The 25661-nt window shown below is 54.9% G+C and overlaps 1 protein-coding gene across 1 annotated transcript in view; it reads left to right on the forward strand.

Annotated features, from left to right (window-relative positions):
* Nucleotides 1-16332: 16332 nt before the first annotated feature.
* PRRX2 (paired related homeobox 2) overlaps nucleotides 16333-25661 on the forward strand; it is a 47301-nt gene continuing 37972 nt past the window's right edge. Inside the window, exon 1 of the mRNA XM_079927293.1 lies at nucleotides 16333-16824. Coding sequence (XP_079783419.1) covers nucleotides 16554-16824 — 271 coding nt within the window. The 5' untranslated portion in view covers nucleotides 16333-16553. The remainder of the gene's footprint in view (nucleotides 16825-25661) is intronic.

The following is a 25661-nucleotide window of genomic DNA, read 5'->3' on the forward strand; positions in this document are numbered from 1 at the left end:
TCAGAGGCAAGCGTTGTTGGGCGAAGTAGAAAACGTTTAGAGATGAATTTAAAGACAACCCCGTGTGTCTATGATTAAATGTAAAAAGATAGATAGAATAAGGCTCCCCTGCCAAGAGCAAAAACAGTCTTAGCAAGAAAACCCAGTCCAAGGTATTCCAGGTCCAGCTATGGGGACCCAGCAGCGTGGAGTACACAGCAGGGGCTGGAGAATTGCTCACTGTTATTATTGTTCAGTTTACAAGGTGGTCGTGCGTATCAAGTGATGAGCTATTAAAATCCCCATCAGGCCTCAGAAGGCCTCGTTTTGCCTGCCCCTCCGTTGCCTAAAGGAGCAAGAAAGAGGGGTGGGGTTTAAGCCCTGTTAGGACAGGCCAGCTTAGGGGGGGCTCCAGACCAAAGGGTCCCTGGTTCCCAGCACACATCTGCCTTGGTTCTCACTCCAGGAAGAAGTATCTTCTCCTTAAGGGAAATTGGGACATTTTTTGCTCACGTCGCCGATTTCCAGCTTGTCTGGTAAAATCAGAACATCGGGCACCTGGGCCCAAATCCCTATCTGGCGACAAGGTGCATCCGGATGGGGGTTTGCTCTGAAGTGCCTCAGCCTCCCCAGACGTTACCCTGGGGGTTTGGGAATGTCTGCCCCTGTCTGAAGGATCCACACCCCACCCCTCAGTTGATCCCCAGGCCCTGAATGGTGCAGCAGCCCCCAGGTTTCACAGCCCTATTTGATCCCGGGTCACTTGCTCCACGGCTCAGGTGAGAGCCCCGAGAGGCCTGGAGAAGGCTAGAGCACGTGGAGGTAACTGGAGGAGGCCCACCTAGAATGGGGTCCAGGGCAGAACTGGGAGTGGTGGGCACAGCCCGGTCTGAGGCCAGCTTCTACCCTGGCTTCATAAGGCCCTGGTAACAAAGCACCACAAACTGGATGGCTTCGAACAACAGAAGTGTATTCTCTCCCAGTTCTGGGGGCCGGAAATCTGACGTCAAAGTGTAGGCAGGGCCGTGCTCCCTCTGAAGACACTAGGGAAGGTTCTGGCAGCCCCGGGCATGGCTTGTGGCAGCGTCACCCCAATCCCTGCCTACCTTTGTGTTCACATGGCCTTCTTCCCTGTGTCTGTCTCTCTGTCCAAATCTCCCTGTCCTTCCTAAATGGCGCCAGTCACTGGATTTATGGCCCACCCTAATCCAGTGTGAATTCATTTTAACTTGATTACCTTTGCCAAAACCTTATTTCCTAATAGGATCACTGTCATAGTTTCCACAGGGTTAGGACTTGAAAATATCTCTTTGGAGGACACAACTAAAGGTGCTCCAATGGATGACCCCAGGCACGGCCCTTCTGGTCTCTGGGCCTCAGTTTCCCCACCTGTAACCTGAAGGCCCTTCAGCTCTGACAGTGTTGGAGCCAATGAAGAGGTCCTTGATGTCACCGATGGGCTCTACCACCAAGAAAACTATAACTGTCCTGTGATTAGGATGGTGACAATCATGAATTCACTTTTTTTTTTTTTTTTTTGGCTGCCTTGGGTCTTCGTTGCTGCGCGGGGGCTTTCTCTAGTTGCAGTGAGTGGAGTCTACTCTTCGTTGTGGTGCACGGGCTTCTCATTGCGGTGGCTTCTCTTGTTGCGGACCACGGACTATAGGCACGTGGGCTTCAGTAGTTGCAGCACATGGGCTCAGTAGTTGTGGCGCATGGGCTTAGTTGCTCCGCGGCATGTAGGATCTTCCCAGACCGGGGATCAAACCTGTGTCCCCTGCATTGGCAGGCGGATTCTTAACCACTGCGCCACCAGGGAAGTCCCAATCACAAGTTAACTTTTATTTACTGAGCGCTTTTGATGTGCCAGGCACTGAGCTAAACACTTGACATACTAATCTTAATACACACCCCCTAAGCAGGTGATGGTATTAACCCCGTTTTCAACAAGGAAACTGAGGCTCAGAGAGGTTTGGGTGCTTGCCCGATGTTAAACAGCTAGGTTGGGACTTTAACCCAAGGTTGGGGGAGCTCTTCCATATACCGGGCCTCAGGTGCCCTGCAGTTCCTCTGGTTCTGGGCCTGGGAGGGTCTGGATATGCTGGAGGGAGGGGCTGAGCCCTGCTCTGTCACAGTCCTTGGGCACCACACCATGGAGCAGGCCCTGTCGCCTGCCCGTCTCCCAGGCTCCTATCTTTAGAAAGCTCCATGACCCATGACCTCCTTCCTATCAGCAAGGGCAACCCTGTTTCCTCCATCTGCCTCCTATTAAGGCTCTGTCGCTCAGAGCCTCTCATTTCAGCTCTGAACCTTCTCTTTTTTCCCTGCCACTGCCTCTCACTGCCCTGTCAGCCCGGCTGCTTCCTGATGCCCAACTCCAGGGTTCTTAGCAGGCTGGGGTTGGGGGGCTGGGGCCAAGCACCCAGTGCTCAGACCCTGGCAGCGTCTGTCCCTGCCTCCTTCTCCTGGGGCAGTTTGGGAGTCACTCTGACTATCCAATGCACAGAGGGGGATAACCTTCATATATAAAGCACTGTTAAAATCAACAAGAAGAAGGCAAAAACACTAAGAGAAAAATGGGCAAAGGACATACACAGGCAAGTCAGAAAGGATGAAAAACTACTGTCAACAAACATAAGGAGAGAAGTTTGGCCTCTCTAGCCCAACACCAACAGTGATAATAGCTGACATATAAGACTTACCATGTGCTTGACTCTTCCCTATAGCAGCTCAGCAAAGCAAGTTACAGAACAGTAGGTACTCTCTGATCCCACTTAGGAAAAAGTGGTGTGTGTGTGTGTGTGTGCGCATGCGTGTGTGTGTATGCATTTGCTCGTGGGCAGGAGTAATTCTTGACGACCCTGTGCTGAGATATGAGTGGTGGTTGTTTCTGGGCGCTGGGAGCTGGAGAACTTTGATCTTCTTTGTGCTTCTCTGTGTCTTCTACCTTCTTACCAATGAATGTGTCTTACCTGAGACTGAATCAGCCAGAGGCAGGGGATCAGGCCCTGCACACTTTTACGCCTGGGGTTGAAGGTAAGGCCGTGAACACCAGGGCAAGGTCCGTCCACAAAACCTTTTCTCCTCCCAACTCCACCTAGTGACATCCTTCCCAGCACACAGGCCTTCCTGAATCCCCCGCCCCTGGGCACCCCCACCACTCCCCTCCCCAGTCCTTGGGTACCTCAGGGCCCAGCCTGATCGTATGAATGATACGTTGATGACAGCAGCAGCCTTTGGTGGAGTGAGTCCTGTGCCTTGGGAATCAGATTAGAAGCTCAGCACGGATGTCTCATCAGCTCGTCATAACGCTCCAGGAAGGAAGTGACAGCAGGATTCCCGTGTCGTAGTCTGGGAGACCGAGGCCCAGAGAGAGAACTGACCAGCTCCAGGGAAGCTGGCTAGCGAGGGGCCTCCGGGACTCGATCCCGAGCCTAGCCCTTAAGGGCTCCCTGGACCCCGGCTCAGGACACCTGGCCCTGCCCAGCCACGGTCCCCTGCACTCTCTCCTGCTTCCCTCCCTCACACACTCATGCTCACCGGTTCACACACTCACACAGATTCTCACACACAGGAGCCCTCACACACCCACATGTGCCTGTGACACCGCATTCACACTCAGAAGACATTCTCACACGCAAACACTCACTTGCTCAGACACACAATCATGCACACTCATTCACACACACACACACACACACACGCTCAGGGCAGGGGCTGCAGGAGGGGTGGTGTCACGGCCCCGGCCCGGCACCCCACCTTCCTGGTGCCCCCTGTCCAGGAGGGGCGGTCGGCAGCAAGGTCTGTCCCTTATAAGGCCCTGGAGAGAGAAATTGAGTAAAAGGCCCCCCTTTTATTTCTCTCTCTTTTTTTTTGATTTGGCAGAGATTCCATAAAGTGAGATATTTGGAAAACGCAGCAAATCTGCCACAAGGAATATGCTTCCCCCTCTCCTTGGTGGAACCTCCAGCTTCAGGCCTGGCAGCGGGAGCAGCAGGCGGCCTGGGTGGACTCCTCCAGTGCCGTCTTGGGGCCACCGCCCTGGGCTTCCTTCTGCCTGCGCCCCTCCTCCTCAGGCCGGCTTCCCTCCCTCTCCTTTCCCCTCCCCCACACCTGACCCCGCCCTGACCCCTGACCCTCAAGACCCCAGGAGGCCTGGCCTGCTTGGCCCTGTTTGGCCACCGTCCCCATGCTGAAGGGCCTGGTCCTCTGTGAGCTCAGGGAGGAGCTGAGGGACCAGGGGACCGGGATCCGGAGTGGGTGGCAGGGCCTCAGCTGGGCCAGGGAAAGACTTTCCTGTCCCCTCCCTCATTCCATTTGCTCTCCAGCACCCAGGAGCATTTTGGAGACCCCGACACCCAGGGACATCTCTGCCCCCAGTGGCCTCCCCTGCTCCTCCCCTGCCACCTGTGCCCTCCAGGAAATCCGGCCCTGCTGGCCAGAGTCCCCTGCTCTAAGGGCAGCCTCCTCCCTGACTTATCCCCCCACCCCATTCCACACCCAGACACTGCCAGGTGGTCCCGATGCCTGGCCAGGTGTGGGGCCTGTGAGAGCCAGTTATGGGCTGGGTCAGGCCCTGCTGAAGCCTCAGGTGGGTAGCCCAGAGCCTCAGAGGGGAAGATGAGGGATCCTCCCTTTCTCTGTCATCCTTGTGTGCCCACATCAGAGGCCCCACCTGACCCCCATCCTCTTCCAGATGAGGTGGGTCCTTAGGGATTCACCCAGGAGAACAGGGTGAGAAGGTGCTTACAGCCTGTCTTAGTCAGCACGGGCTGCCGTACAAAGTACTGTAGGTTAGGTGGCTTCAACAACATATATTTATTTCTCACAGTTCTGGAGGCTGGGAAATTCAAGATCAAGATGCCAGTAAGGTAGATTTCATTCCAAAACCTCTTCTCTGGGCTTGCAGGTGGCCACCATCTCCCCATGCACTCACATGACCACATCCTGGTCTTATAAGGGCACTAATCCCATCATGGGTGCTCCACCCTCATGACCTCATCCAACCTAACTCCTTTCAGTGGGCCCACCTCCTAATACCATCACATTGGCGGTTAGGGCTTCAACATATGAATTTGCAGGTTGGGGAATGCAAACATTCAATTCACACAGAGGCCCTCAGGCCCCTCGCCTCAAGACAGGAGGGAGTCTGGGGCCTGGGCTCTGGCCTGGCCCTCTCTCAGCCTCACTGCCTCACTGGCACAAGAAGATGGTGGTTGCAAGGCTCACCTAGATTCCTCCCCACTCCAGAAGTCAGGGAGGGGTCCTACTGAGAGTGACCCTTAGCTTCACATGGGGGAACCATCCCAGGTCTCTCCCTGGCACAGCCTCTCCACCTAAATACTGATCAGCTTGCCTATGACTTTCCTGTCCCTGGCAAGCAGGTATGTGTGATCTTGGACCCGGCCTTGCCCTCTCTGAGTCTTGGTCTATCTCCCTGCCAGATGGGTTCGGAAGGGTGCCCAGCAGATCCGAGCCTGCCCCATCTCTGGCTGGTCTGTGAGCCCAGAGTACTGATCCCAGACTCCCCATCTGACCCCTGCTGGCACCCACGTGGCATCAGTCCCCAGCAGGCCGGCCCAGAGGCGGAGCTCATGGGAGGGGACCACTGAGCCCCCCCCAGCCACTGCAGCTTGGCCCAGGCAGGCTCTGCTAAGGATAGGCTCGGGGGTGGGGGTCGGGGGGGCAAGGCTCAGAGCCCTTGGGGATGGAGGGGGGCAGAGGTGGGCGCAGGACGGGTCCTTTGTGCTCCGGGGAAGCCCCCTATTCCACCCCCCTGGCCCTGCTTGGCAAAGCTGACGGCAGGAAGAATCCCGTCGGCCATCCGTCAGGGAGACAGAGTGGGCCCGTTCAAGGAGGGGAGCCGGGAAATTTGATCATTAAGAAACCCTCCTGGCTGTCTGGGGGAATTTAATTAAATTGCTGGAGAGGGCTGTGAGAGAGAGCCACATCTGGAACCAATATGCAGGCTTTGATTTTTTTTCCCTCCTCTCTCTCTCTCTCTCTCTCTCTCTCTCTCTCATTCCCTCCCTCCCTCTTCCCATCTCACCGCTGTAAAAGGGAACACAGGAGAGCCCTAGAGTACTGGTTCCTCTGGGACACGATTCCTGGCAGACAGAGACAGAGGGAAACCAGAGGCAATGAAACCGTGGTGGAGGCCCAGACAGAGGCAGGAGAGGAGCTGGCTGAACGCTGAGACAGAGGCAGGGACGGGAGAGCCAGGAAAGAAGAGGTGGGGCGGGTGGCCGGGCGGTGCCCGGGGATGTGGCCTCAGAGGCATCGGCAGTGACAGGAGGTAAAGGTCTACTTCACAGACCAAGACAGGAAGTCCCAGAAAATCCCAGAAAACAACATGCCAGGCCAAGGGTCCCTCAGGTAGCCAGCATTTATCAAGCCCCTGCCCTGCTTGAAACGCATCGCGGCTGAAGCCTCCCGACACCCCTGAGGTGTAGCTACAGATGAGAGGGAAGTGACTTCCCCAAGGTCACAGAGCACTTGAGTGCCAGTGCCGTGGTTTGATCCCAGGCCTGTGTGATACTGTCTAGATGTGCTGCCCGGGTCACTGTGATGGTAATCGCTTCCCTGGGCAGTCAGTGCTGGGCCCAGGTATAGGCTCTGGGGAGAAACAGTCAGTCTCTCCGGGCCAGAGTTGGCTAAGAGAGGAGGTGTAGACAGAGGCCTGGGGGGTCTCTCTCTTGCCCCTGTGGAACAGGACCCTCCAGGCCCCAGGCTGCAGCCCGGAGCTGGGTCAGAGCGGGTGCTCATGGGCACGGGGACGGGTGGGCAGCTTCCCAGCCTTGAGCCCCGTGGCTGAGCCATCTGACGCTGGCCTAGTCCCCTTTAAGCCAGACTCCTGCATGTTAGCAATCCTGCCCCTGGTCTCCAAGCTTACTGCCCCCCCCTCCCCCAGGTCCCAGAGTCCCCAGGCCCCAAAAGGCCCCCAAGGCTCCTGCCAGCCAGGGCTGTAGGGGAGGAAAAGGGTCTCCACTCTGGGGTGACCACTTCTGGGCTAATTCCCTTCCTCCCCTAAAACCCAACACCTGCCCTGCAGCCTGTGCAGCCTGGGGGCCCTTCTCTGATCCCTCTTCCCCCAGAGCCGCCCCCCACCCCAGGACGGCTGAAGTTTACCCCGAGTTCCGTATCCATCTTCACTCTTCCATGTAGGGCAGGAGCCAGCTCCAGCGTGGTCCGCAGCTTAACCCCGGGTCTAGCCCAGGGCAGGCAGAGGAAGGAGCGTGGTGCCTATTTGTGGAATGGATATCTCATGACCTTGGTACCTGCGGAGCAGTTGAAAAATGTAATTCAAGCTCTTGGCTTGGAGAGGAAAGTGAGACACGGCAGGACCAAAGAGGATGCTTGGAACAGGGAAGGTTGGAGGCTCTGGGCATCCTTTGCACATGCTGGGTCTCCTGCCTGGCCACCCCTAGACTCTGTCTCCTGTCACCTGCTAAATCCTGCTCAAGGCTGAAGAGTCAGCTTCCTTAGGGAAGCCCTCCCTGATGCCCCTCCCCCAGCCCTCTCCCCCGTGGAGCCCGGACCTGCTTACTTCTCTGTTGAGATTGGCTTATTGACTTCTCTGCAGGACTGGGCTGTCTGGGTCACCACTCTATCCCCAGTGCCCCAGCCGGCTCCCAGCACTGGAAGGCATTCAATTAAAAAACGTGTTGATAGAGGTACTAAGCCCTGCGTTTGGGTGAACCAGCCTGTGAGCTGGGGTGGGCTGGGGGAGGGGGGACAGGCCAGCTCCTGCTCTAGGTTTGGGGGAGCAGTAGTGGTGGTGACAGTGGCCGCTGCTCTAAGTGGATGTGCTCTGCGGGCTGGACACCAGGCAGATGCTAGGGAGACCCAGCAGCACCTTCTTGCAGCCGCCAGGTGTGCAGGTAATTATCCTCCCAGTGAACAGATAAGTAAATGAAGCCTTAGGGAAACTGGGGAGATGGAGGAGGTTGGAAAGGGACCAAGTTGGGACCGGAACTCGGTTCTGTCCGGGGCGGTCATGTCATTTCTGTCACTGACATAACCACAGAGCCATATTTCCTCGTGGGCCAGGGAAAAAAGGACCCCGAGGGGCCAGCACTGAGCAGCAGAGGCAGCTGGGGTGGAGGCGGGACGGGAAAGCCGAGGACCGAGGACCAGAGGCCAAAGGGCTGTACTAAGATCTGGGTGATCAGACGGGGTGAGGGCGCGGGCACACAATGCAGCGATCGAGGCCCCGCTAAGGGGGGGCAGCGGGAAGAGACGGTGGCCGCCAAAGCAGCCGGACTGCAGGGCCATCCACCAGCCCTGCTAATCCGAAACAAACCAAGAGGGAGACTCGGCGTCCCCCTTGGAGGCCCTGACAGGGTGATGATGTACAGAGTTTTAAATAAATGTATCTCATTAGGGACGTGTTGTCTGGCAAGAGAACAATGATGCTCTTCCCCCCTCCCTGCCTCCCGTCCCTCCCCCCATAAGAAAAAAAGGAGAAAAAGGAGAAAAAAAAAATCCAACGCTATAGCTAAAAAGGAAATTGCATTAATACAGATTGTTTTATTTAAAAAACCTTGACCTCCACTTCAAAAAAAGTCATTAGACATTCTCCTTCTCAAAGGCCGCCGGAGCGATTACAGGGGGGCCTGTTCATTTCTCAATGACTTACTGTTCCTGGCTGCTTGGGGAAATGTGTGAGGAATGGGGAGTAATTTAAGGCTCCCTGCAGAAAGGTGTGTAAATCTTTGCATGTCTAAAGAAACTTTACCAGACCGCTAAGTCAGAGGAAAAGAAAACTGGAAGAGTCCCCCACCGCCCCTCCTTTTTTTCCGTTTCTTTCCTTTGGAACCCTGATCTCTTTGATCGTAAAAATGGTCATATTTCACCCCCAAAATATCAACAATCAACGAACTAAGGAAGTGGGGGCCCTTGGAGAGTTTCACCGCCGATTAGACCCTTGGTTTAATTATTTAACGCCTGCCCGGATAGTGCAGGCTGTGAACACACTCTCCTGGCGAGGGTTCAAGCGCGAGTTATAAATAATAACAACGATTAGATCCCCAATTAAGCTGGTGAGCGGAAAGCCTCAGGCCTGTCCTTCAGCCCCACCTTGTCCTCAGCCACCACGGGGGCCCCATCGTGCACAGGCCCTCACCCCCATGCTGAGTGCCGAGAAGAGCCTCGCGTAGTTCCACTCTGCTCTCTGCAGAATAATCACAGCAAGATGTTTCGGGGCCCGTGAGGGAGTGAGGGCAGGGCCCGAGGGCTCCGGAAGCCTTTGTGAAGGCTGGGGGCTGCCCTAGGCCTAGGCCTGTGCCCCTTGCCCTCGTATCCTTCCCTTGACTCCTGGGGAAGGCAGGGCGGGAGGGGGTAGGGGCAGTTCACCAAAAGAGAATTCTGGAGATCTGTGGGGTGGGGTGCGTCCCACGTTTGGTCCTTTCCCCTCTGAGCCTCAGTTTGTCCACCTGTAACAGAAAAGAATTCTCCAACAAGGGCCAGCCTGGGAGTCACGTTGGTCCCAAGAGCGCAAAGCTCATGACTTGGAAGATGTCTTCGTTGGAACAGAGTGCCTGGCCCACCAGAGCTGAGCCTGTGGTGCTCCAGCTGCCGAGGTTGGACAGCAGCATGTCCTCGGAGAGTCCCACAAGGTCTATGGCCTGGTGCTCACTCAAAATGCCTCAGTATATAGTAGGTGCTCAATAAATCACTGTGGACAGTTCAGGACTGTTTCCCATTGGCCCATCTCCCTGTGAAGCCTACAGCAACCCCCCACCCAGGGCAGCAGAGGGGTTGTCATGGGTCCAGAGTGTAAGTCACATGGGCACCACACCGTACTGTACACTGGGAGCCCTGCACGCAGTAGGTCCTTAATAGGAGCTTGTCTTTGGCCCCAGACCCAGATCCAGGCCTGTCCCAGCCCTGGGGCACCCTCGGGCCCCCAAAACCATCTGAATGCCATTGTGGCACTGGCCCAGGCATAGTGCACCACGCCAGCCAGGTGTGTCCTGGGCTGTAGGGAATCTGACCACCAGCCATTCAACCAGCCGTTCACTTTTGAAATAACCATATGTGGAGCCCTACTGTGTGCTGGGTCAGGGCCTGCATCACTTCTCCTTTCTTCTCCTTTGCGGGCTCTGGGGACACAACGGTGAAAAAGATAAAGCAAGCAGTTTACAGACGGGAAGCTGAGGCTCAGAGAGGGAAGTACATGACCCAGAGTCACACAGCAAGTCCACAGCAGGCCGGCCTTGTATCCAGCCAAGTCTTCCCATTTAGGAGAGGTTCTCTCTGCTCTCTTGACTTTATCAAAGCCTTTTCTCACACTCATAGGTGCTGTTTATTGAATATTTTCCACATGCCGGGCTCGTGCTGGGATTTTTATTTACACAGATCATTTCATTTGATTCTCACAACAGCCCTGTGAGATAGGTGTCATTGTTACCTCCAATTTACAGATGAGGAAACTAAAACCCTGAGAGGTTAAGTGACCTAATCAATGTCACGCTGCTGGAAAATGTCCAACACAGGGCCACCGCATCAAAAAGATTTAAAATAAAACAGGAAAATGAAAAAGTCACGTGAAAGGAGAGGAAACGAGGAGTTAATACACTGACTTGCCACCTGGACAGATAGAGTTCTTGTGATTATGTCTTAACGTTAGCCCTGGGGTTCCTGGTGGCCAAGGCAGAAAGGGAAATGCAATGGGCTGTCCAAATCTCATTATTTGGTCTTTTTTTTTTTTTAGGAGAGACCATAATTCTTCAAGAGAAACAAACGAATTCCTAGCCCTAAATTCTCATGGGATAACTTGTTGTGATGGTTAGGAGCCTGACGAACTTACCAGGAGACAGCTTAAGCTCTCTGAGTCTCGGTTTCCCCCTCCTCTCACGGTAGTTGTAAGGATGCTACAAAACAATATGGTTCGGTACATCACCTGGTTTACAGTAAGCCTCATTGAATATTAGCCCCCGCTATTATGGAACACATCTTTATCTTCGGATTTGCAGGTAGAGCAGAAACATTTTTCTAAGGGGTATAATATTTCAACCCTTGCCAAGAGCTGAGACCCAGTCACTTCAGCAGGATATCCTGGCTAGGAGGTCCTCAGGAAGGAAACTGAGGCTGGGAAAAGTTTGGGCAGTGAGCTGAGGGAGAGAACCAGATGTTCTGCCCCGTTGGGCTTGACTCCACTTCCCACAGGGTGGACCGGGGTCTGGGGTGAGCAGGGAGCCCTGCTGTGATAGCAGCCTGACACAATATTTACAGAACCCTGTGATCTGTCACGGTCACGCCTGGTCACATCTGAGTCACATCGTCCTGCAGTGTTTATGATTCCGCAGACGTGCAGCAGTGAACAGAATTTGGCCTGTGAGCCTCTGTGTGCTGTCCCTGCTAAACCATCTCCTTCAGAAGAGACTCTTGGGTTTGGGGCTAAGGCGGCTGATCAGGTGAAGAGAAAAGCTGCAGGATGCCATGTCATCCTTGGTCTTTGTTTTCCCATCCATGAAATGGGCTTGGTCCTTTAGTGACTGACAGTCAAGTGTCTTGCAGAGGTTGTTACAGCAAAAGAATGGCCTGATTATAACTCCATAAGAAACAGAACCATTCCACTAGAAAAATGGGTCGTGACTATAAACAGACATTTTGCAAATAAGAAATACTAGTAGCCATCAAAGTAATAACCTAGATGGGAAAAGAATCTGAAAAAGAATCGATATGTATGTGTATAACTGAATCACTTTGCTGTACACCTGAAACTAACATAACAGTGTAAATCAACTATGCTCCAATAGAAAATAAAAATTAAATTTTAAAAACTTAAAAATAAGTAAGCGTTAAATATTCCCATTCAGTGATTAATTCAAGGTATGCAGATTAAAAGAAGGAAATTCCTTTAGAAATTTAAAGGAAGTTATTATTATTAACCCTCTTCCGCTGTCTGAGGGCAGTATGATGCTAAGGAGAAAATGGGCAGAAACCCAGAGACATTGACAACAGGATACAGAGAAGACTCAAGGGCCTGTTCTTCATGCCCAGCAGTGGTGATGGGAGCAGCAAGGAAATGAGTACATGCTACCCAGTGGCTTCCTGAAGTTCCTGGTCCAGGGCATCGAGGAGCTGGAAGTAACAGTGTTGCTGATGTGCAACAGATCTTACCGTGCTGAGAGTGTTCAGTGTTTCCTCCAACCACTACAAAGCTGTCCTGGAAAGGAAAGCCAGCTGGCCATCAGACTCACCCATCCCAGCATGAGGCTGTGCAGCAAAGAAAGTGAAGAGACAGCTCACGTGCACATTTTATTCATGTTAAATAAAACCATAAAGACTGTGCCGTCAATAAAGAAAATTAATAAAATAGCTCATGCACTTCCGGGGTAGAAATTGATACAACTTTTTTGGAGGCTACATAGCAATATTATCAAAAGTCTTAAATCTTTTTCAGTATCTTTGACTCAGTCCATTAGTTGTCTATTTGCTGCTGTAACAAATGATCACAAACGTCGTGTTTACAACAGTACAAAGGCATTATCTTACCTTTGCGGAGAACAGAAGTCCTGGGCTAAAATCAAGATTCTGCAGGGCTGCATTTCTTTCTGGAGGCTCTAGGGAAGAATCTGTTTTCTTGCCTTTTCCAACGTCTAGAGGCTACACACATTCCTTAGTTCATGGCTGCTTTCCTCCACTTTCAAAGACAGCACTGCCCAGTCGAGTCTCTTATATTGCATTATTCCAGCACTGACTTTCCCATCTCTCTTCCAATTTGAAGAACCCTTGTGATTACATTGGGTCACTCAGATAATCTAAAATGTTCTCCCTGGGACTTCCCTGGTGGTCCAGTGGTAAAGAATCTGCCTCCCAATGCAGGGGACTCAGGTTGGATCTCTGGTCGGGGAACTAAGATCCCACATGCCATGGGGCAACTAAGCCCATGCGCCACAACTACTGAGCTCACGCGCCTAAATCAGAGAGCCCTAGCGCTGCAAACTACAGAGCCCACACGCTCCGGAACCCTTGCGCCACAACTGGAGAAGAGAAAACCCGCACGCCACAACTAGAGAGAAGCCCATGGGCAGCAACGAAGTCCCGACGGAGCCAAAACTAGTAAATAAAATAAATATCTAAAAAAGTGTTCTCCCTATTTTAAGGTCACCTGATAGGTAACCTTAATTCCATCTGCTACCTTAATTCCACTTTGCCACATCCACAAGTTCCAGGGATTATAATATGAACATCTTTGGGAGGTTATCTGCCTACCACATCCAGATATCCTATTTCTAGGTATTTATTATCAAGAAAATAACTATGGGGAATTCCCTGGCAGGCCAGTGGTTAGGACTTGGTGCTTTCACTGCCGGTGCCTGGGTTCGATCCCCGGTTGGGGAACTAAGATCCCACAAGCTGTGTGGCATGGCTGAAAAAAAAAAAAGAAAGAAAGAAAGAAAAGAAAATGACTATGGATATATATTAATAGGGAATAATGTATCACTAGGCTTTCATTAAAAATAGTGGTGGACAAGGCTAATGACACAGTGTGCAAGTTATTAAAAAGTTAGTACAACATAGTTTGACTTTTATAACATATATAACTATCTCTCTCTATCTAGAATATAGATAAAAGCTAGAGAGATATACTCTAAATTTTTTTTAGCTCACTCTTTTTTCTTGTCTTATTGCTTCTTCTAGGTCTTCAATTCAATATTGAATAAATAGGATTATCATCAATCTCTTTCATTAAACCAACATATATGTATATAATACCTACTGTGTCTCAGAAATCTCTGGGAGTGGGATATATGTGTTTTTATTTTATTAATTTTATTTATGTTTCCTAAAATCTCCTAAGTATATTACTTCTGTAATAAGGGAAGTTAACTTTTTTTTTTTCTTTTAAGCATGCAAGTTTTTGAGACTGGGGCAAATGTGCAGTTGTACTCGTGGTCAGGCCCAGGATCCAACCTCCAACAGAGGCACCAATTAAGGATCAGCTACTTCCTCATGGACTCCTCTTTGCAGAGCAGGGGCCGTCTCGGTTCCCTTCCCCTCCTCCCCAGCCCCACTGCCTAGAGCAGGGCCCGGCTCCATAACCACGCGTTGAACAGAGAAGTTCCAAGGGATCCTATGCTCCCTTCATTCCTTGCTCTGGGCTAGCGTCGTAGGATTTATCTAAATCACCATGGAAGTTATTTATCGTTTAGCTGTATCCCTTTCAGGTAATGAGTTCCATCCTTCCCAGGTTAACTGGAGTTTCCTTGGGTGCGTTTCCAGGCTGCGTCAGTCCTGGAGCCCTTGCCCAAGGGCTGAGCTTTGGAACAGCTGTCTACGCCTCTTGCCCCACTCTGCCATCCCCGTACCACCCCGGCCACCAGCCCCAGGACTGGCAAGGGTAGTAACAACCTGACAACAACAGCATTGATAATGCCAAGTTCACAAGGATCCTTTTGAATTGGCCCTTTTATTATACAGATGACGGATCAGACTCAGAGAGGACCAGCACGTGACCTCCTCAGGGCCACACAGCTAGCAAATGGCAGTGAACAGATTCAAATTCATGTGTCCCCCGCCCACTCCCCCCAGCTCTAGAGTCTGAGTTTGCCATCACTGCCCTCCACTGCTTCTTGGAATAAATGTTTTAAAAATGGTAACTGTGAACACCAATTGAGTGCTCGCCAGGTACCAGGTGCCCCCCATATATCAACCTACGCAATCCTCCTTAGAGCCCATTTTACAGTTGAGGCAACTGAGAGGCAAGTGGATTGCTAAGGTCCACAGCTGGGAAGTGCAGGGTCTGCATCTGAACCCAGATGATGTCCAGGCCCTTCCCAGCTCTGCAAGCTGATGCTAACAGTGTTCTGTGTTCTAGGCCACAGGCCCAGGATTTCACCTGTGATGGAATCCCCACAGTGCCCAGGCGGTAGGTACTTCATTAGACCCCTTCTACAAGGAAGGAGCTGGGGCTCAGAAAGGGACGGTGACAGGTTTGAGGTCACACAGCAGTGTATGGCAGACTGGACCTGGCACGTGGTCCTTGACACCAATGCTGTTCTGAACGCTGGGCTGTGTTTTTCCTGGGATAAGTACCCCCACCCTTGGCTGGCTGGGTGCTCCAGCAGGGGGGAGGCCCTTCTAGACAGTTCCTAGAGCCCAGTCACTGCCCCACCCTGCTCAGTCCCTTAGAAAGTCATTCAGCCACTTATATTGTGGGCAGTGCTGCCCATCTTTCTCACTGGACACTCGTTGGGGCAACATTCCAAAGAAGAAGGATCTCATCATCTTATCACCTCCAAATCCTCAACCTACCACGCATGTGCCTCTCTGGCTAATGCCACCTTGGGGGACACTCAGCCTCATCTTGGGGGTGATTCCTTTCTGGGAAGAACTCTCACTCATGCAGAACCTGGGCTGCTGGTCTGCAGGTTTTCAGGGGGTGCGTGCAGGGTGGGTTTGCTGTGCGTGAGTGGGGAACGGAGATTCTGAAGGCCTTCTCCCTGTGGGCTTATCTTTGTTGCTATAACATTACGGCTCTACAATGGTGGCAGGGACTTCAGAGGGCCAGGCCTCCAAGCAGCCTTCCTGGGGAAAGAACTGTAGCATCTGGAGGGCTTACAGTCTCAGCTTCACCACCGGGGGCATCTTTTCTGTGCTTTCCTTGCAAAACAAAAACAAGAGCAAAGACTCAGGCTGTCCTCTCTCTTTCCCTGTCACCCATCTGTCAGTCTGGCTGTCAGTCTGGCTGTCTATCTACCCTCTGGGTGTAAACTAGGAATTCTGGGGGGAAACTCTTTCCTCCCGGTTTGGTTTTCCTTGGGGAGGGCCTGGGGCATTCTGGAGCCGGGCTCCGAGGTGTATGTGTTGGTGGGGGGAATGCATACACCCCAGAAGCTTGAGGATGTGCTGCTATCTGGGGGAGAGCACCTGGGGCCAGGCGGAGCGAACAAGGCGGACCCAGGACTCTCCTCCGTTAAATCAGGGACGGCGTTGGGGTGCATGGGGGGTGAGAATGGAGTCGGGAGTTCCAGACCTTCGCTGGCAACTGTCTCAGAGTCGCTCCCCCCTCCTCTGCGGAGGAATTTGTAAATGGAAGCGGGACTGCTAATCCCTCCGCTATCACCTCCCCAGACACTTGTTGGGGGATTAAAAAAAAAAAAAAAAGACACACACACCCAAACACTGAACTTTCCCATTCCTCAAAATGTGGGTGGGGAGGGTGAAAGGAGGACACCCCTTGTTCTCCCCCTCCCCGCCGCCAGCCTCCAGCCTGGCTCAGGCGGGACCCCCTCCCTCCCCGCAGCCGGAGCGATGGGGGCGGGCGAGGCGAGGAGGAGGGAGGCAGGGGGCGAGGTCTGCTTCAAGAAGGGGCGTGTGGCCGGAGGAGCTCCCGTTTGAGCAACTTGGGAGCGAGCGAGGCGGCAGAGAAGGGGAGGGAAGAAAGTTGGTTTCCCCCGACGTCAGCGCCGGGCGGGCCGCGGCGGCCGCGGAGCCAGGAGGCGGCCGGGAGCGGGGCCGAGCGCGGGGCGGCCGGGGCGCGCTCGCTCCGACCCGCGCCTGCCACCCCCGCCTCGGACCCGCGCCCGCCACCGCCGCCGGCGACCCCGGGGCGGCCCGCGGGCATGGACAGCGCGGCCGGCGCCGCCTTCGCCCCGGACAAGCCGGCGCTGGGCCCGGGGCCGCCGCCGCCGCCGCCGCCGCCGGCGGCGCTGGGGCCCGGCGACTGCGCCCAGGCGCGCAAGAACTTCACCGTCAGCCACCTCCTGGACCTGGAGGAGGTGGCGGCGGCCGGGCGGCTAGCGCCGCGCCCCGCGGCCAGGGCAGAGGCGCGGGAGGGCGCGGCGCGCGAGCCGTCCGGGGGCAGCAGCGGCAGCGAAGCGGCGCCGCAGGACGGTGAGTGCGCGGGGCCGGGCCGGGGCTTCGGGCGGGGCTGCCGAGGGCCGTGGGAACTGAAATACGGGGGTGCGGGGGCTGGAGGGGTGCGAGGCCAGAGGTTCGTGGGTCCAAAGGGATGAGCACGGGGCAGGCGACGGATGCGGGGCGCTGGCTCAGCCGCACCCCAGCCTGGGAAGGAGGCGCCGCGGCAGGACCTCCGGGGGTGCGGGCGCCGGGCACTGCAGCCCGAGTGATGGGTTGGCCCGCCGCCGCCGCCGCAGCCCTCGTTGAGGCTGTATGTCGCGATGGGGCGGGCTGCGGGACGGGAGCTCTCGACTGGCGGAGGGCACTGCCTTTTGGCCAGAGCCACCTCCAGTCGTTGGAAGCACGGGGAGCTGTGTGCCGTGTGTCCTACCCCGGAGGCAGCCCTGGAGGCCCCACTCCCAAAGAGCCTGAGACGCGGGTGCGATTACTGCTGGGGAAACCGAGGCTCCCGAGGGGCAAAGTGACCTGCTCGCACAGCTGAGTTTCAAGCTCTGTCCCCTTCTCTAGCTCCAGCATACCAATCCAGCGACTACTAGGCTTTTGTAAGATGGACTTCCTGGCTGGGGTACCGATGCCTGCCCCCCCTCTACCTCCAGTTTGCCCCACTAGCAGCTCCCTAGGGGGAATGGCCCAGCCCTGAAGAGCTAGCTAGGCCTCTCTTCCCCTGCCGAGGTTAAAGGTCATCAGGAAAGGGCTTTAAAAACAAACAACCCACCCAAGTGGCTTTTTTCAAAAAGTCACAGAGGATTGCTGGGCCCCGAGCCCTTGGTAGGAAGGGGGGTGTGGCTAGGGCAGGAGAAGATGGAGAGTTTCCTGGAGGGAGGGGAGGACGGGAGTCCCCATAGCTCACCCAAGCCCTGAAAAGGAGGTGGGGTCGTCGGAGACCACTGCCGGCTTGCTCCCCTAGCTCTGGGGAGCAGGCTGCCCTGCTGGAGGCTCTGGGCCCCTAAGAGTCACCCACCTGATTCCAGCAGCCTTCCCACCTGTCCCCAGGGGCCCCGCCCCCCACTGCCCGCACCAGCCCCTGGGTCTCAGGGGAGCTCTGGATGGCTGCGTGCCCCGCTTTTCAGATGAGAGGAGGTGCAGGGAAAACGGAGGTGACGGCATCCTCATCGGAAACCTTGTCCGGGAGCCTGTGCGGTCGTGAGGGACACCTGACACACACCTGCCTTTCACAGTGCACCTCAGAGAGCGCCCCGCTGGTGCCGTGTTTCCCAGTGGCATCCGCCTCCCGCCAGCCACAGGCTGGCATCTGTTCACCCGCCCAGGTGATCAGGAAGTGGGTAGACCCACTCCTGGGAGCTGGGGTTTCCCTAGTGGAAAAGTGGAAGGAAGGTGTCTGGTTTGGGCCAAGGGTAAAGTGGGGTGCCCTCTGGTGAGGGGGCGGGGCCGGCCAGCCTGGGTCGTGTGAGCACCTCGGGTCTCTGCTGGCTCTGAGCTGGCCTCCCCACAGGGCAGAGGAGAGGTCTTTGGTTTTGCCCTGATGAATGGGGGGCCCTGAGGGTTGGGGAGAGAAGGAAGGAGGCAGGGCGTTTTGTACTCAAGTGCCGGCTGGGGTGGGTGCCCGCTCCGGTCCTAGCGCCTGGCTGTGGGGACGGACGGGGGTGGGGGGGAGGTCTTGCTTCTCCTGGACACAGCATAAAAGGGGTCTGAATGGCGGGTTCTCCTGGGGAGCCCCAGAACAGCTGGGGTCACAAGTACCTGGACAGGGCCACTGGCAGCCCCCAGACAGCTGGGTGGGCAGCAGACCTCTGCAGCAGCCCCCTGGGGTCAGGCCACCCTCACTGAGAGCCCAGGAGCCCTTTCTCTGAGGAGGGGCTTCTGCACACAGGGAATTCCCAGGTACCGGGGACAGAGGACACCCTGGGTGTGGCATCAGGTGGGATGGGGTTGGGGGCCGCTGATGCCCTCAGTTGGTCTGCTTCCAGATGTGGGGAATCGCCTTTCTCATCTGTGAGGGGCAAGGGGCCACAGGCAGAGTTGGGGCCGGGCTCAAGGGACGCCCCCACCCCCAAGCTTCTGGCCCTCAGCCCTTTGGGCGATTTGCTCCAGGCCTCTGCAAATGGAAAGCAACGTGGACAACATGGAGAGTTCCTGAAGCTCTAATATCCAGCTTAAAGGAGTCTCTTGTTTGGGATTATATCTTTCCTACTCATTTTTGGTGTTAAAACACCCTTTCTTTTATGAAATAGGGATAATAACTAGAGATTGTTTTATTTTAATGTCCTTACTTGGCAAAATTAAAAGGAGGTAACCCTATACTCATTCCTCAGACTGAAAACAAATCACTAGGCCATGAAATCCAAATGTTTTATGTCGAGTCAAGCAGCTCCCCAAGGCCAACTGGGCTCATTCCAGGGGTGCCCGCTGCCAGGCGGTGGGGGGCAGGGGTGGGGGCACTCTGAGGCAGCCCCCATGCCTGGGAGAATCCCTTGGCTTGCTCGCTGGGTCTCGGACTCTTCTTCCTTCCTTCCTTCCTTCCTCCCTCAAGCAGGTCCCCCCACCACTGCTGCTGGACTCCCAAGTCCTGAAGTCTCCAAAGCTGGGGGAGAGGGGACCTTTCATCCCCGCATCCTGGTGAGCCCAGCCTGCATCACTGGACCCCTTTACAAAGCAGGCAACCAAACCTCGGGATGCTAGGACTCTGGACCCCAGGCTGGCAGACTTGGGTCCTGGGCTGTGGCTTCGTCCTCCAGTCCTGGACCCACAGGGAACCCTGGCCCCTCAGTGAAGATTTGGACATACTCAGAAGTGGCTTTTCCTGTGGCTTCTGGAGCTGCTTCCAGGTCCAAAGAAAGCAACTGACACCAAACAGAGATGGGGTGCGCCTTATTAGAAAAATGAAGGTTAATGGGGAAACTGATGAGTTGGGAAATTGATATATTTTCAACGTGCCAGGTTAGCAGTCTCAAAGTTTTTTGAATATATTTTTCCATCTTTTGTTTTCACCAAGTCATCAGGAGATGTAGCCTATTTTTGCCAATGATTCCCCGGGACCAGGCTCCCCCTGGAACTGACCGGGAAGGCTGTGGCTTCGCCGGTGACTCAGAGCAAATCGGGGTCTCGGGTTCCTCCCAAATCAAACGCTGAGGTCTGGGCCGGGGCACTGAGCTATGCCAAGCACGTTAGGAAAATAAACTCTCATTTGCTGCCTCTGCACTGACTTACAACAAAAGAAACCGCATTAATAACTGAGATTTTCTTTAAAGCATTCCCTCCTGTGGGCAGGGCCGAAACAGGGATGTGGACACACTGAAAATAAACGAAACCCCTGGAGCCAGGCAGGGGTGAGGCCCCCAGCCTGGGGAGGCTGCCTGGCCTGGGTGGGGCTGGGACGTGTTACAGAAAATGCCAGGACCAAGTGGGTCCACTTCCCGGAGATTCAGGACAGTGGGGCGCCTGGAGCCTGAGGGCACAGGCTGAGCCGGGGTGGGCTGGGACCCCGGCCAGGGGGTTTGCGCTCCCCTCGCGGAGCTGGTCCCTGAGCCACACCTGTTGATGGGTGACAGGAGGCCAAGGATGAGCCTGGTTTGGGTGGGGACCTCTACCTCCCCCTTGCCAGTGGTGGAAGGCAGGACTGAGTGTCTGAGTGGGGGGCCTGAAGGGACCACTGAGTTTGAGAGACGGGCCGAACGGCCTTCAATTTTTGGATTTTTCTTGTGGTCAAATACCCCTAACATATGATTTACCATTTTAACCATTTTGTAAGTGTACAGTTCAGTGGTGTTAAGTACATTCACATCATTATATGACCGTCCCCTCCATCCATCTCCAAAATTTTTTCATCTTCCCCAACTGAAACTTTGCCCCCATTAAACCCTAACTCCCTGTTTTCCCTCCCCCAGCCCTTGGCAATCACCATTCTATTGTCTGTCTCTATGAATTTGACTCCTCTAGGGACCTCATATATGTGGAATCACACAGTACTTATCCTTCTGTGTCTGGCTTATTTCACGTAGCATAATGTTCTAAAGATTCGTCCATGTCATAGAAGGTGTTAGAATTTCCTTCCTTTTTAAGGTTGAGTAATGTTCTACTGTGTTGAGTCTATCCCACATTTTGTTTACCCGTTCATCTGTCGGTGGACCCTTGGGTTGCTTCTGCCATTTGGTGGTTGTGGGTAATACTGCTAGGGGCATGGGTGTGCAATATCTCTTCAAGTCCCTGCTTTCAGTTCTTTGGGGCCTATACACAGGAGTGGAATTGCTGGATCGCGTGGTAATTCTACGTTGAATTTTTTGAGAACTGCCATACTGTTTTCCGTATCTGACTTTAAAAAAAAATATATATATATATTATTTATTTATTTGGCTGCGTCAGGTCTTACCTGCTGCACACGAGATCTTTGTTGCAGCATGCGGGGTCTTTCGTTGCAGCATGCAGGCTTCTCTCTAGTTGTGGTACGCGGGCTCCAGAGCGTGCGGCTCAGTAGTTGCGGTGCACGGGCTTAGTTGCCCCGTGTCATGTAGGATCTTAGGCCCCCGACCAGGGATTGAACCTGTATCCCCTGCATTGGAAGGCAGATTCTCAAACACTGGACCACCAGGGAAGTCCCCCATATCTGACTTTTTAACTGGCCTCCTTCTAACTGGCTCTGAAAGGTGGCAGCCGCAGCCTCTGGGGCCTTGGAGGAAGGAGACGGAGGGGGCCGGCCTGTGAAACAGGAGCAGGGCTGGTGAGGGATGAAGACAAAAGGGTTTCTTCAGAACCAGGCCTTTTAAAGATAAGCCTGCTTTCCTTCCCTCCTCCCTTCTCCCCTCCCCTCCTTTCCCTACATCCATTTCCTTGGGGGAGGGGTGGCGAGGGGGGACAGAGCCATCTGCTGTGAATGAGCCTTGGATGGGGGGGTCAGGACACCCAGCATCGGGTCCTGGCTTTTGCTGCCATCTCCGTGTGTGACCTCGGGCCTGTCACATCCCTTCTCCGGGCCTCAGTTCCCCACCTGAACAATGGGAGGTGGCACACAGATGTCTGTGGGGCTGCTCCTGTCTCTCATCATGATGTCATTCGGGCTGAGAAATTGCCCCGTGATGGGCCCGTCTCCCCAGGAAGGTGGAGTCTCTGAGGACTGGGTCCTGGCTGGGCCTGGATCCCCAGACAGGTGAGGGCATCCCACAGCACATGCCCAGGAGCAGGGAGACAGGAGTGGTGAGAGCTGAGGAACCAGGCCTAGAAGCTGAGAGCCCAGGGGGTTCAGTCTGAGCATGGCTGGGTTTCCCAGGGTAGCTGGTGGGAGTGGGGGCAACGGTCTACATCTCTGGCTTTTTGTCTGAGGGAGCGCTCTTGCTATTTCGTTCATTGTCTGTGGTTGCGGGGTGGCCTTGCTCCTCTATAGATCATCTAGGTGGCGCTTGGGGGCCTGGCACAGGGGCCTCAGACCAGCTGGCGCCCCCATGAGGGCCCTTCCCTGTGAGCAGGAGCTCAGCAGGGCAGGAGCTGTCACTGTTCCCTTCCAGAAGACTCCAGAAAAGTGACTTTGGAGCAGAAGTGATAATGCCTGCTGGCACGCCACCCTTGAGGCCTAGAAAGTACCCTGAGGCTCAGTGTTGCCATCTGTGAAATGGGAATGCTGGACAGCAATGTCCCTTACAGGGTGGACCCTCAGTGGCTGTGGGAGACCATGCCTGGCACATAGTAGGCGCTAAATAAAGGGCCTCCATTGCAGCTCATGGAGATGCTCACAGCAGCCCTGTGAGCCAGGCAGGGCTAGCGATTGCCTTTCCTATTTGGGGGAGGCCCAGAGAGGCAAATCAACCTGCCTAAGGTCTCCCACCTGGGACCGGAGAGGTGGGATTTGTTTTTGGATTGCAAGTCCAAACTTCTGTCTCCTGCAGAGCTCAGCATCTGGGCTGGAGAAATGGGAGAGGGGCAGCCCCATCTAGTTGCTGGGGAGACGCAAGCTAAGGTTTGTTTGGGGATCTAACGGGGGCAGGGAGGCCTTGAGGGCTGGCACAGGGTGGAGCTATTGGGATGGACTCAGTGCTGTGTTAGGTTTCTAAGTGGATAGAGACAGGAAGGAAGGGTTTTCAGTGGCTTGTCCTGGGCAGGGATGCGAGGTCAACCTGGACAAGGCAAAGCTTGGGAGGCCTTCCTGGTTTGCCAGACCCAAAGGGCAGTGGCTAACCCCAAGCGGAAGAGAACCTTGGGAGTGATTTAAGGGGGAGCCAGTGCGCCCCTGAACACAGCCTCCAAATGGGGCATCAGTGTTGGAACCCGACCAGGGTACTGCCCTGGGGTTAGAGGCCACGGGAGTGGAGTTGAAGGGATGAGCCCTTGATGGGACGTGGTGAGAGTGACCAGTTGCTTCCTCTTTGCTGGTCGGGGCCCCATACCCCTTACACCACATTGTCTTCACACCAAACGTGGAAGTGGGTCCTTTTATTATCCCCATCTTTTTTTTTTTCTTTTGCGGTACGCGGGCCTCTCACTGTTGTGGCCTCTCCGTTGTGGAGCACAGGCTCCGGACGCGCAGGCTCAGCGGCCATGGCTCACGGGCCCAGCCGCTCCGAGGCATGTGGGATCCTCCCGGACTGGGGCACGAACCCGCGTCCCCTGCATCGGCAGGCGGACTCTCAACTACTGCGCCACCAGGGAAGCCCTATTATCCCCATCCTATGGAGAGGGAAGGTGAGGCTCAGAGAAGCTGAGCAGTTGCTAAGTTCACACGAATGAATACGGGCTTCCAGCCCAGGCCTGTCCCGAAGCCCCCGCTCTCTACCGCTGGCTGAAGCCATCCCCGGAGCCCCCAGAGTGCTGGGTGGTCTGGCCAGGGATGCCCACTCCCAGGCTGGTGTGGGCTGCATTCAGGGGGCCGTGAGGCAGCCAAGGCAGCCACGTCCTCAGCAGCCTGGCCTGGGTCACAGGTGTATGGGAGACGGGTCAGGCCTGGCAGCGTGGGGACTGTCTGGCTTGGGAGGTTTGGGAAGGAGTGAGAACAAGTGGAGGTCTTCTACCCGCTCCTGCCTAGAAACGTCCAGAATGGCCTCCTGGACACGGGAGAGCTGCGGAGGTTCCCTGACTCTGAGGAACAGCCACAGGACAGGCCCCCTTTCCCAGTCCACCCCTAGCTTCCATATTCATTCATTTATTCACTCACTCATTCAGCAGTCATTTTCTGAGCACCAACTATGTGTCAGGACTTGACCTGCAACCACCTGCCCAGACTTTCAGATTTCAAGCCCCAGTGAAAATTTCCAGGCACTTCGAAGAACTGGCCTAGAGTGGGCAGTTTTAAAAGGTGCCAAGAAAAGCCATTTACTCACGACAACTACCATCTTGTTGCCCCTATCCGTTTATCCAAGAAAGAACCTTTCAGCCTCTTTTTTTTCTTTCATCTTTTTTTAACAATACATTTGTTTATTTAATTTAGGTATTATTTTTGGCTGCGTTGGATCTTCGTTGCTGTGCGCGGGCTTTCTCTAGTTGCAGCAAGCGGGGCTTCTCTAGTTGTGGAGCACGGGGTCTAGGCGTGCAGGCTTCAGTAGTTGTGGCACGCGTGCTCAGTAGTTGTGGTGCACGGGCTTACTTGCTGCAAGGCATGTGGGATCTTCCCGGACCAGGGCTCGAACCCGTGTCCCCTGCATTGGCATGCGGATTCTTAACCACTGTGCCACCAGGGAAGCCCAAAAGAACCTTTCAGCATCTTCATCTCGGAGTAAAGAATGTTCCTCAAAACGGACTTAACTTAGCTTAACAAAACTTGCGAATCACCCCTGTTTTTCTCATTTTGCGGTAGGTCGGTGAAAACGCTGTCATGGGCTGGCATTTGGGAACCACATGGTGGACTGGCTTTCCCAGGCTCACAGCCACGGAGACATGCACAGCCCACCCCATCCCCCATCCCCCCATCCCCCCCCCCCCCACCAATACACACGATCCTTCGCTGCTCACTCGCACACACACCTACCCTCACACCCCGGCCTGAGGGCTCCAGCCTGGCCCAGATGATCAGGTCCAGGCTGTTAATGGCCTCAGGCCGCTGGTGGATAGATGAGCAGCAGCCTGACCGTGCCGGGATGGGCCAAGGGTTAAGTGCCTTTTGCGAGGTGGTGAGTAGGAAAGCGCCGTGGGAGCTTCCTGTTTAGACAGAGTTGGGGAAAGTTATCTCGGCAAACGCCCATGCTGAGCCGACACAGGGAGACAGGGTGCCGGGCAGCCCCCAGGGGCCGGAGGCATGTGGCAGGGCACTCCCCGCCCTCCTCGCCCGGAGGGAGCAGAGCGGCTGCCAGAAAGAGGCCGTGCCTCCCTGGGATTCGGGGCGTCTCCAGATGTCCTGGGAATGAAGGTCGCTACCTCACTGACCCTGATGCTCGCGCTGCCCCCCAGTCAGGCCCCCTCGCCCTGTGTCCCTTCCACATCTGGGAAGCTGCTTGCTCCCAGCCCGGCTCCAAGGGGCCACCGTGATGACAGGATGCTGTCCACATGGGGCCCTTTACGGCTAATGATATCTTTTATTGCGTCCTAAAAATGAAGCAGGCTCTGGAAGACATTACTTTCGGTCGTTCTTTGTGATCCCTTCTGCTTTCCTGTGTGTGGGAGGGGCAGCCGGGACCTTCTGGTTTGGGGGCCAGTGGAGACCTTAGAAGGACGCTGGGGTGACGAGTTATAGAGAAGCCAAGAAGCTGGGACCTGGTGGCCCGAGAGGTGGACGGGGGCTGTTGGGGGGAGTGTGGTCTTTGGAGAAGGTCCTGGGGTGGGGGGCGGTGCGATCAGGAGGCCCAGGGGCTGCAAGACCTGGAAGCTTCTATAGAGGCTTTTCCTCCCAGAGCTGAGCAAACGCCTCTGTGCTTAAGAACTGACAAGGGAAGATG

Source organism: Stenella coeruleoalba (genome assembly GCF_951394435.1).
Source record: "Stenella coeruleoalba genome assembly, chromosome: 7".
Classification (NCBI taxonomy): Eukaryota; Metazoa; Chordata; class Mammalia; order Artiodactyla; family Delphinidae; genus Stenella; species Stenella coeruleoalba.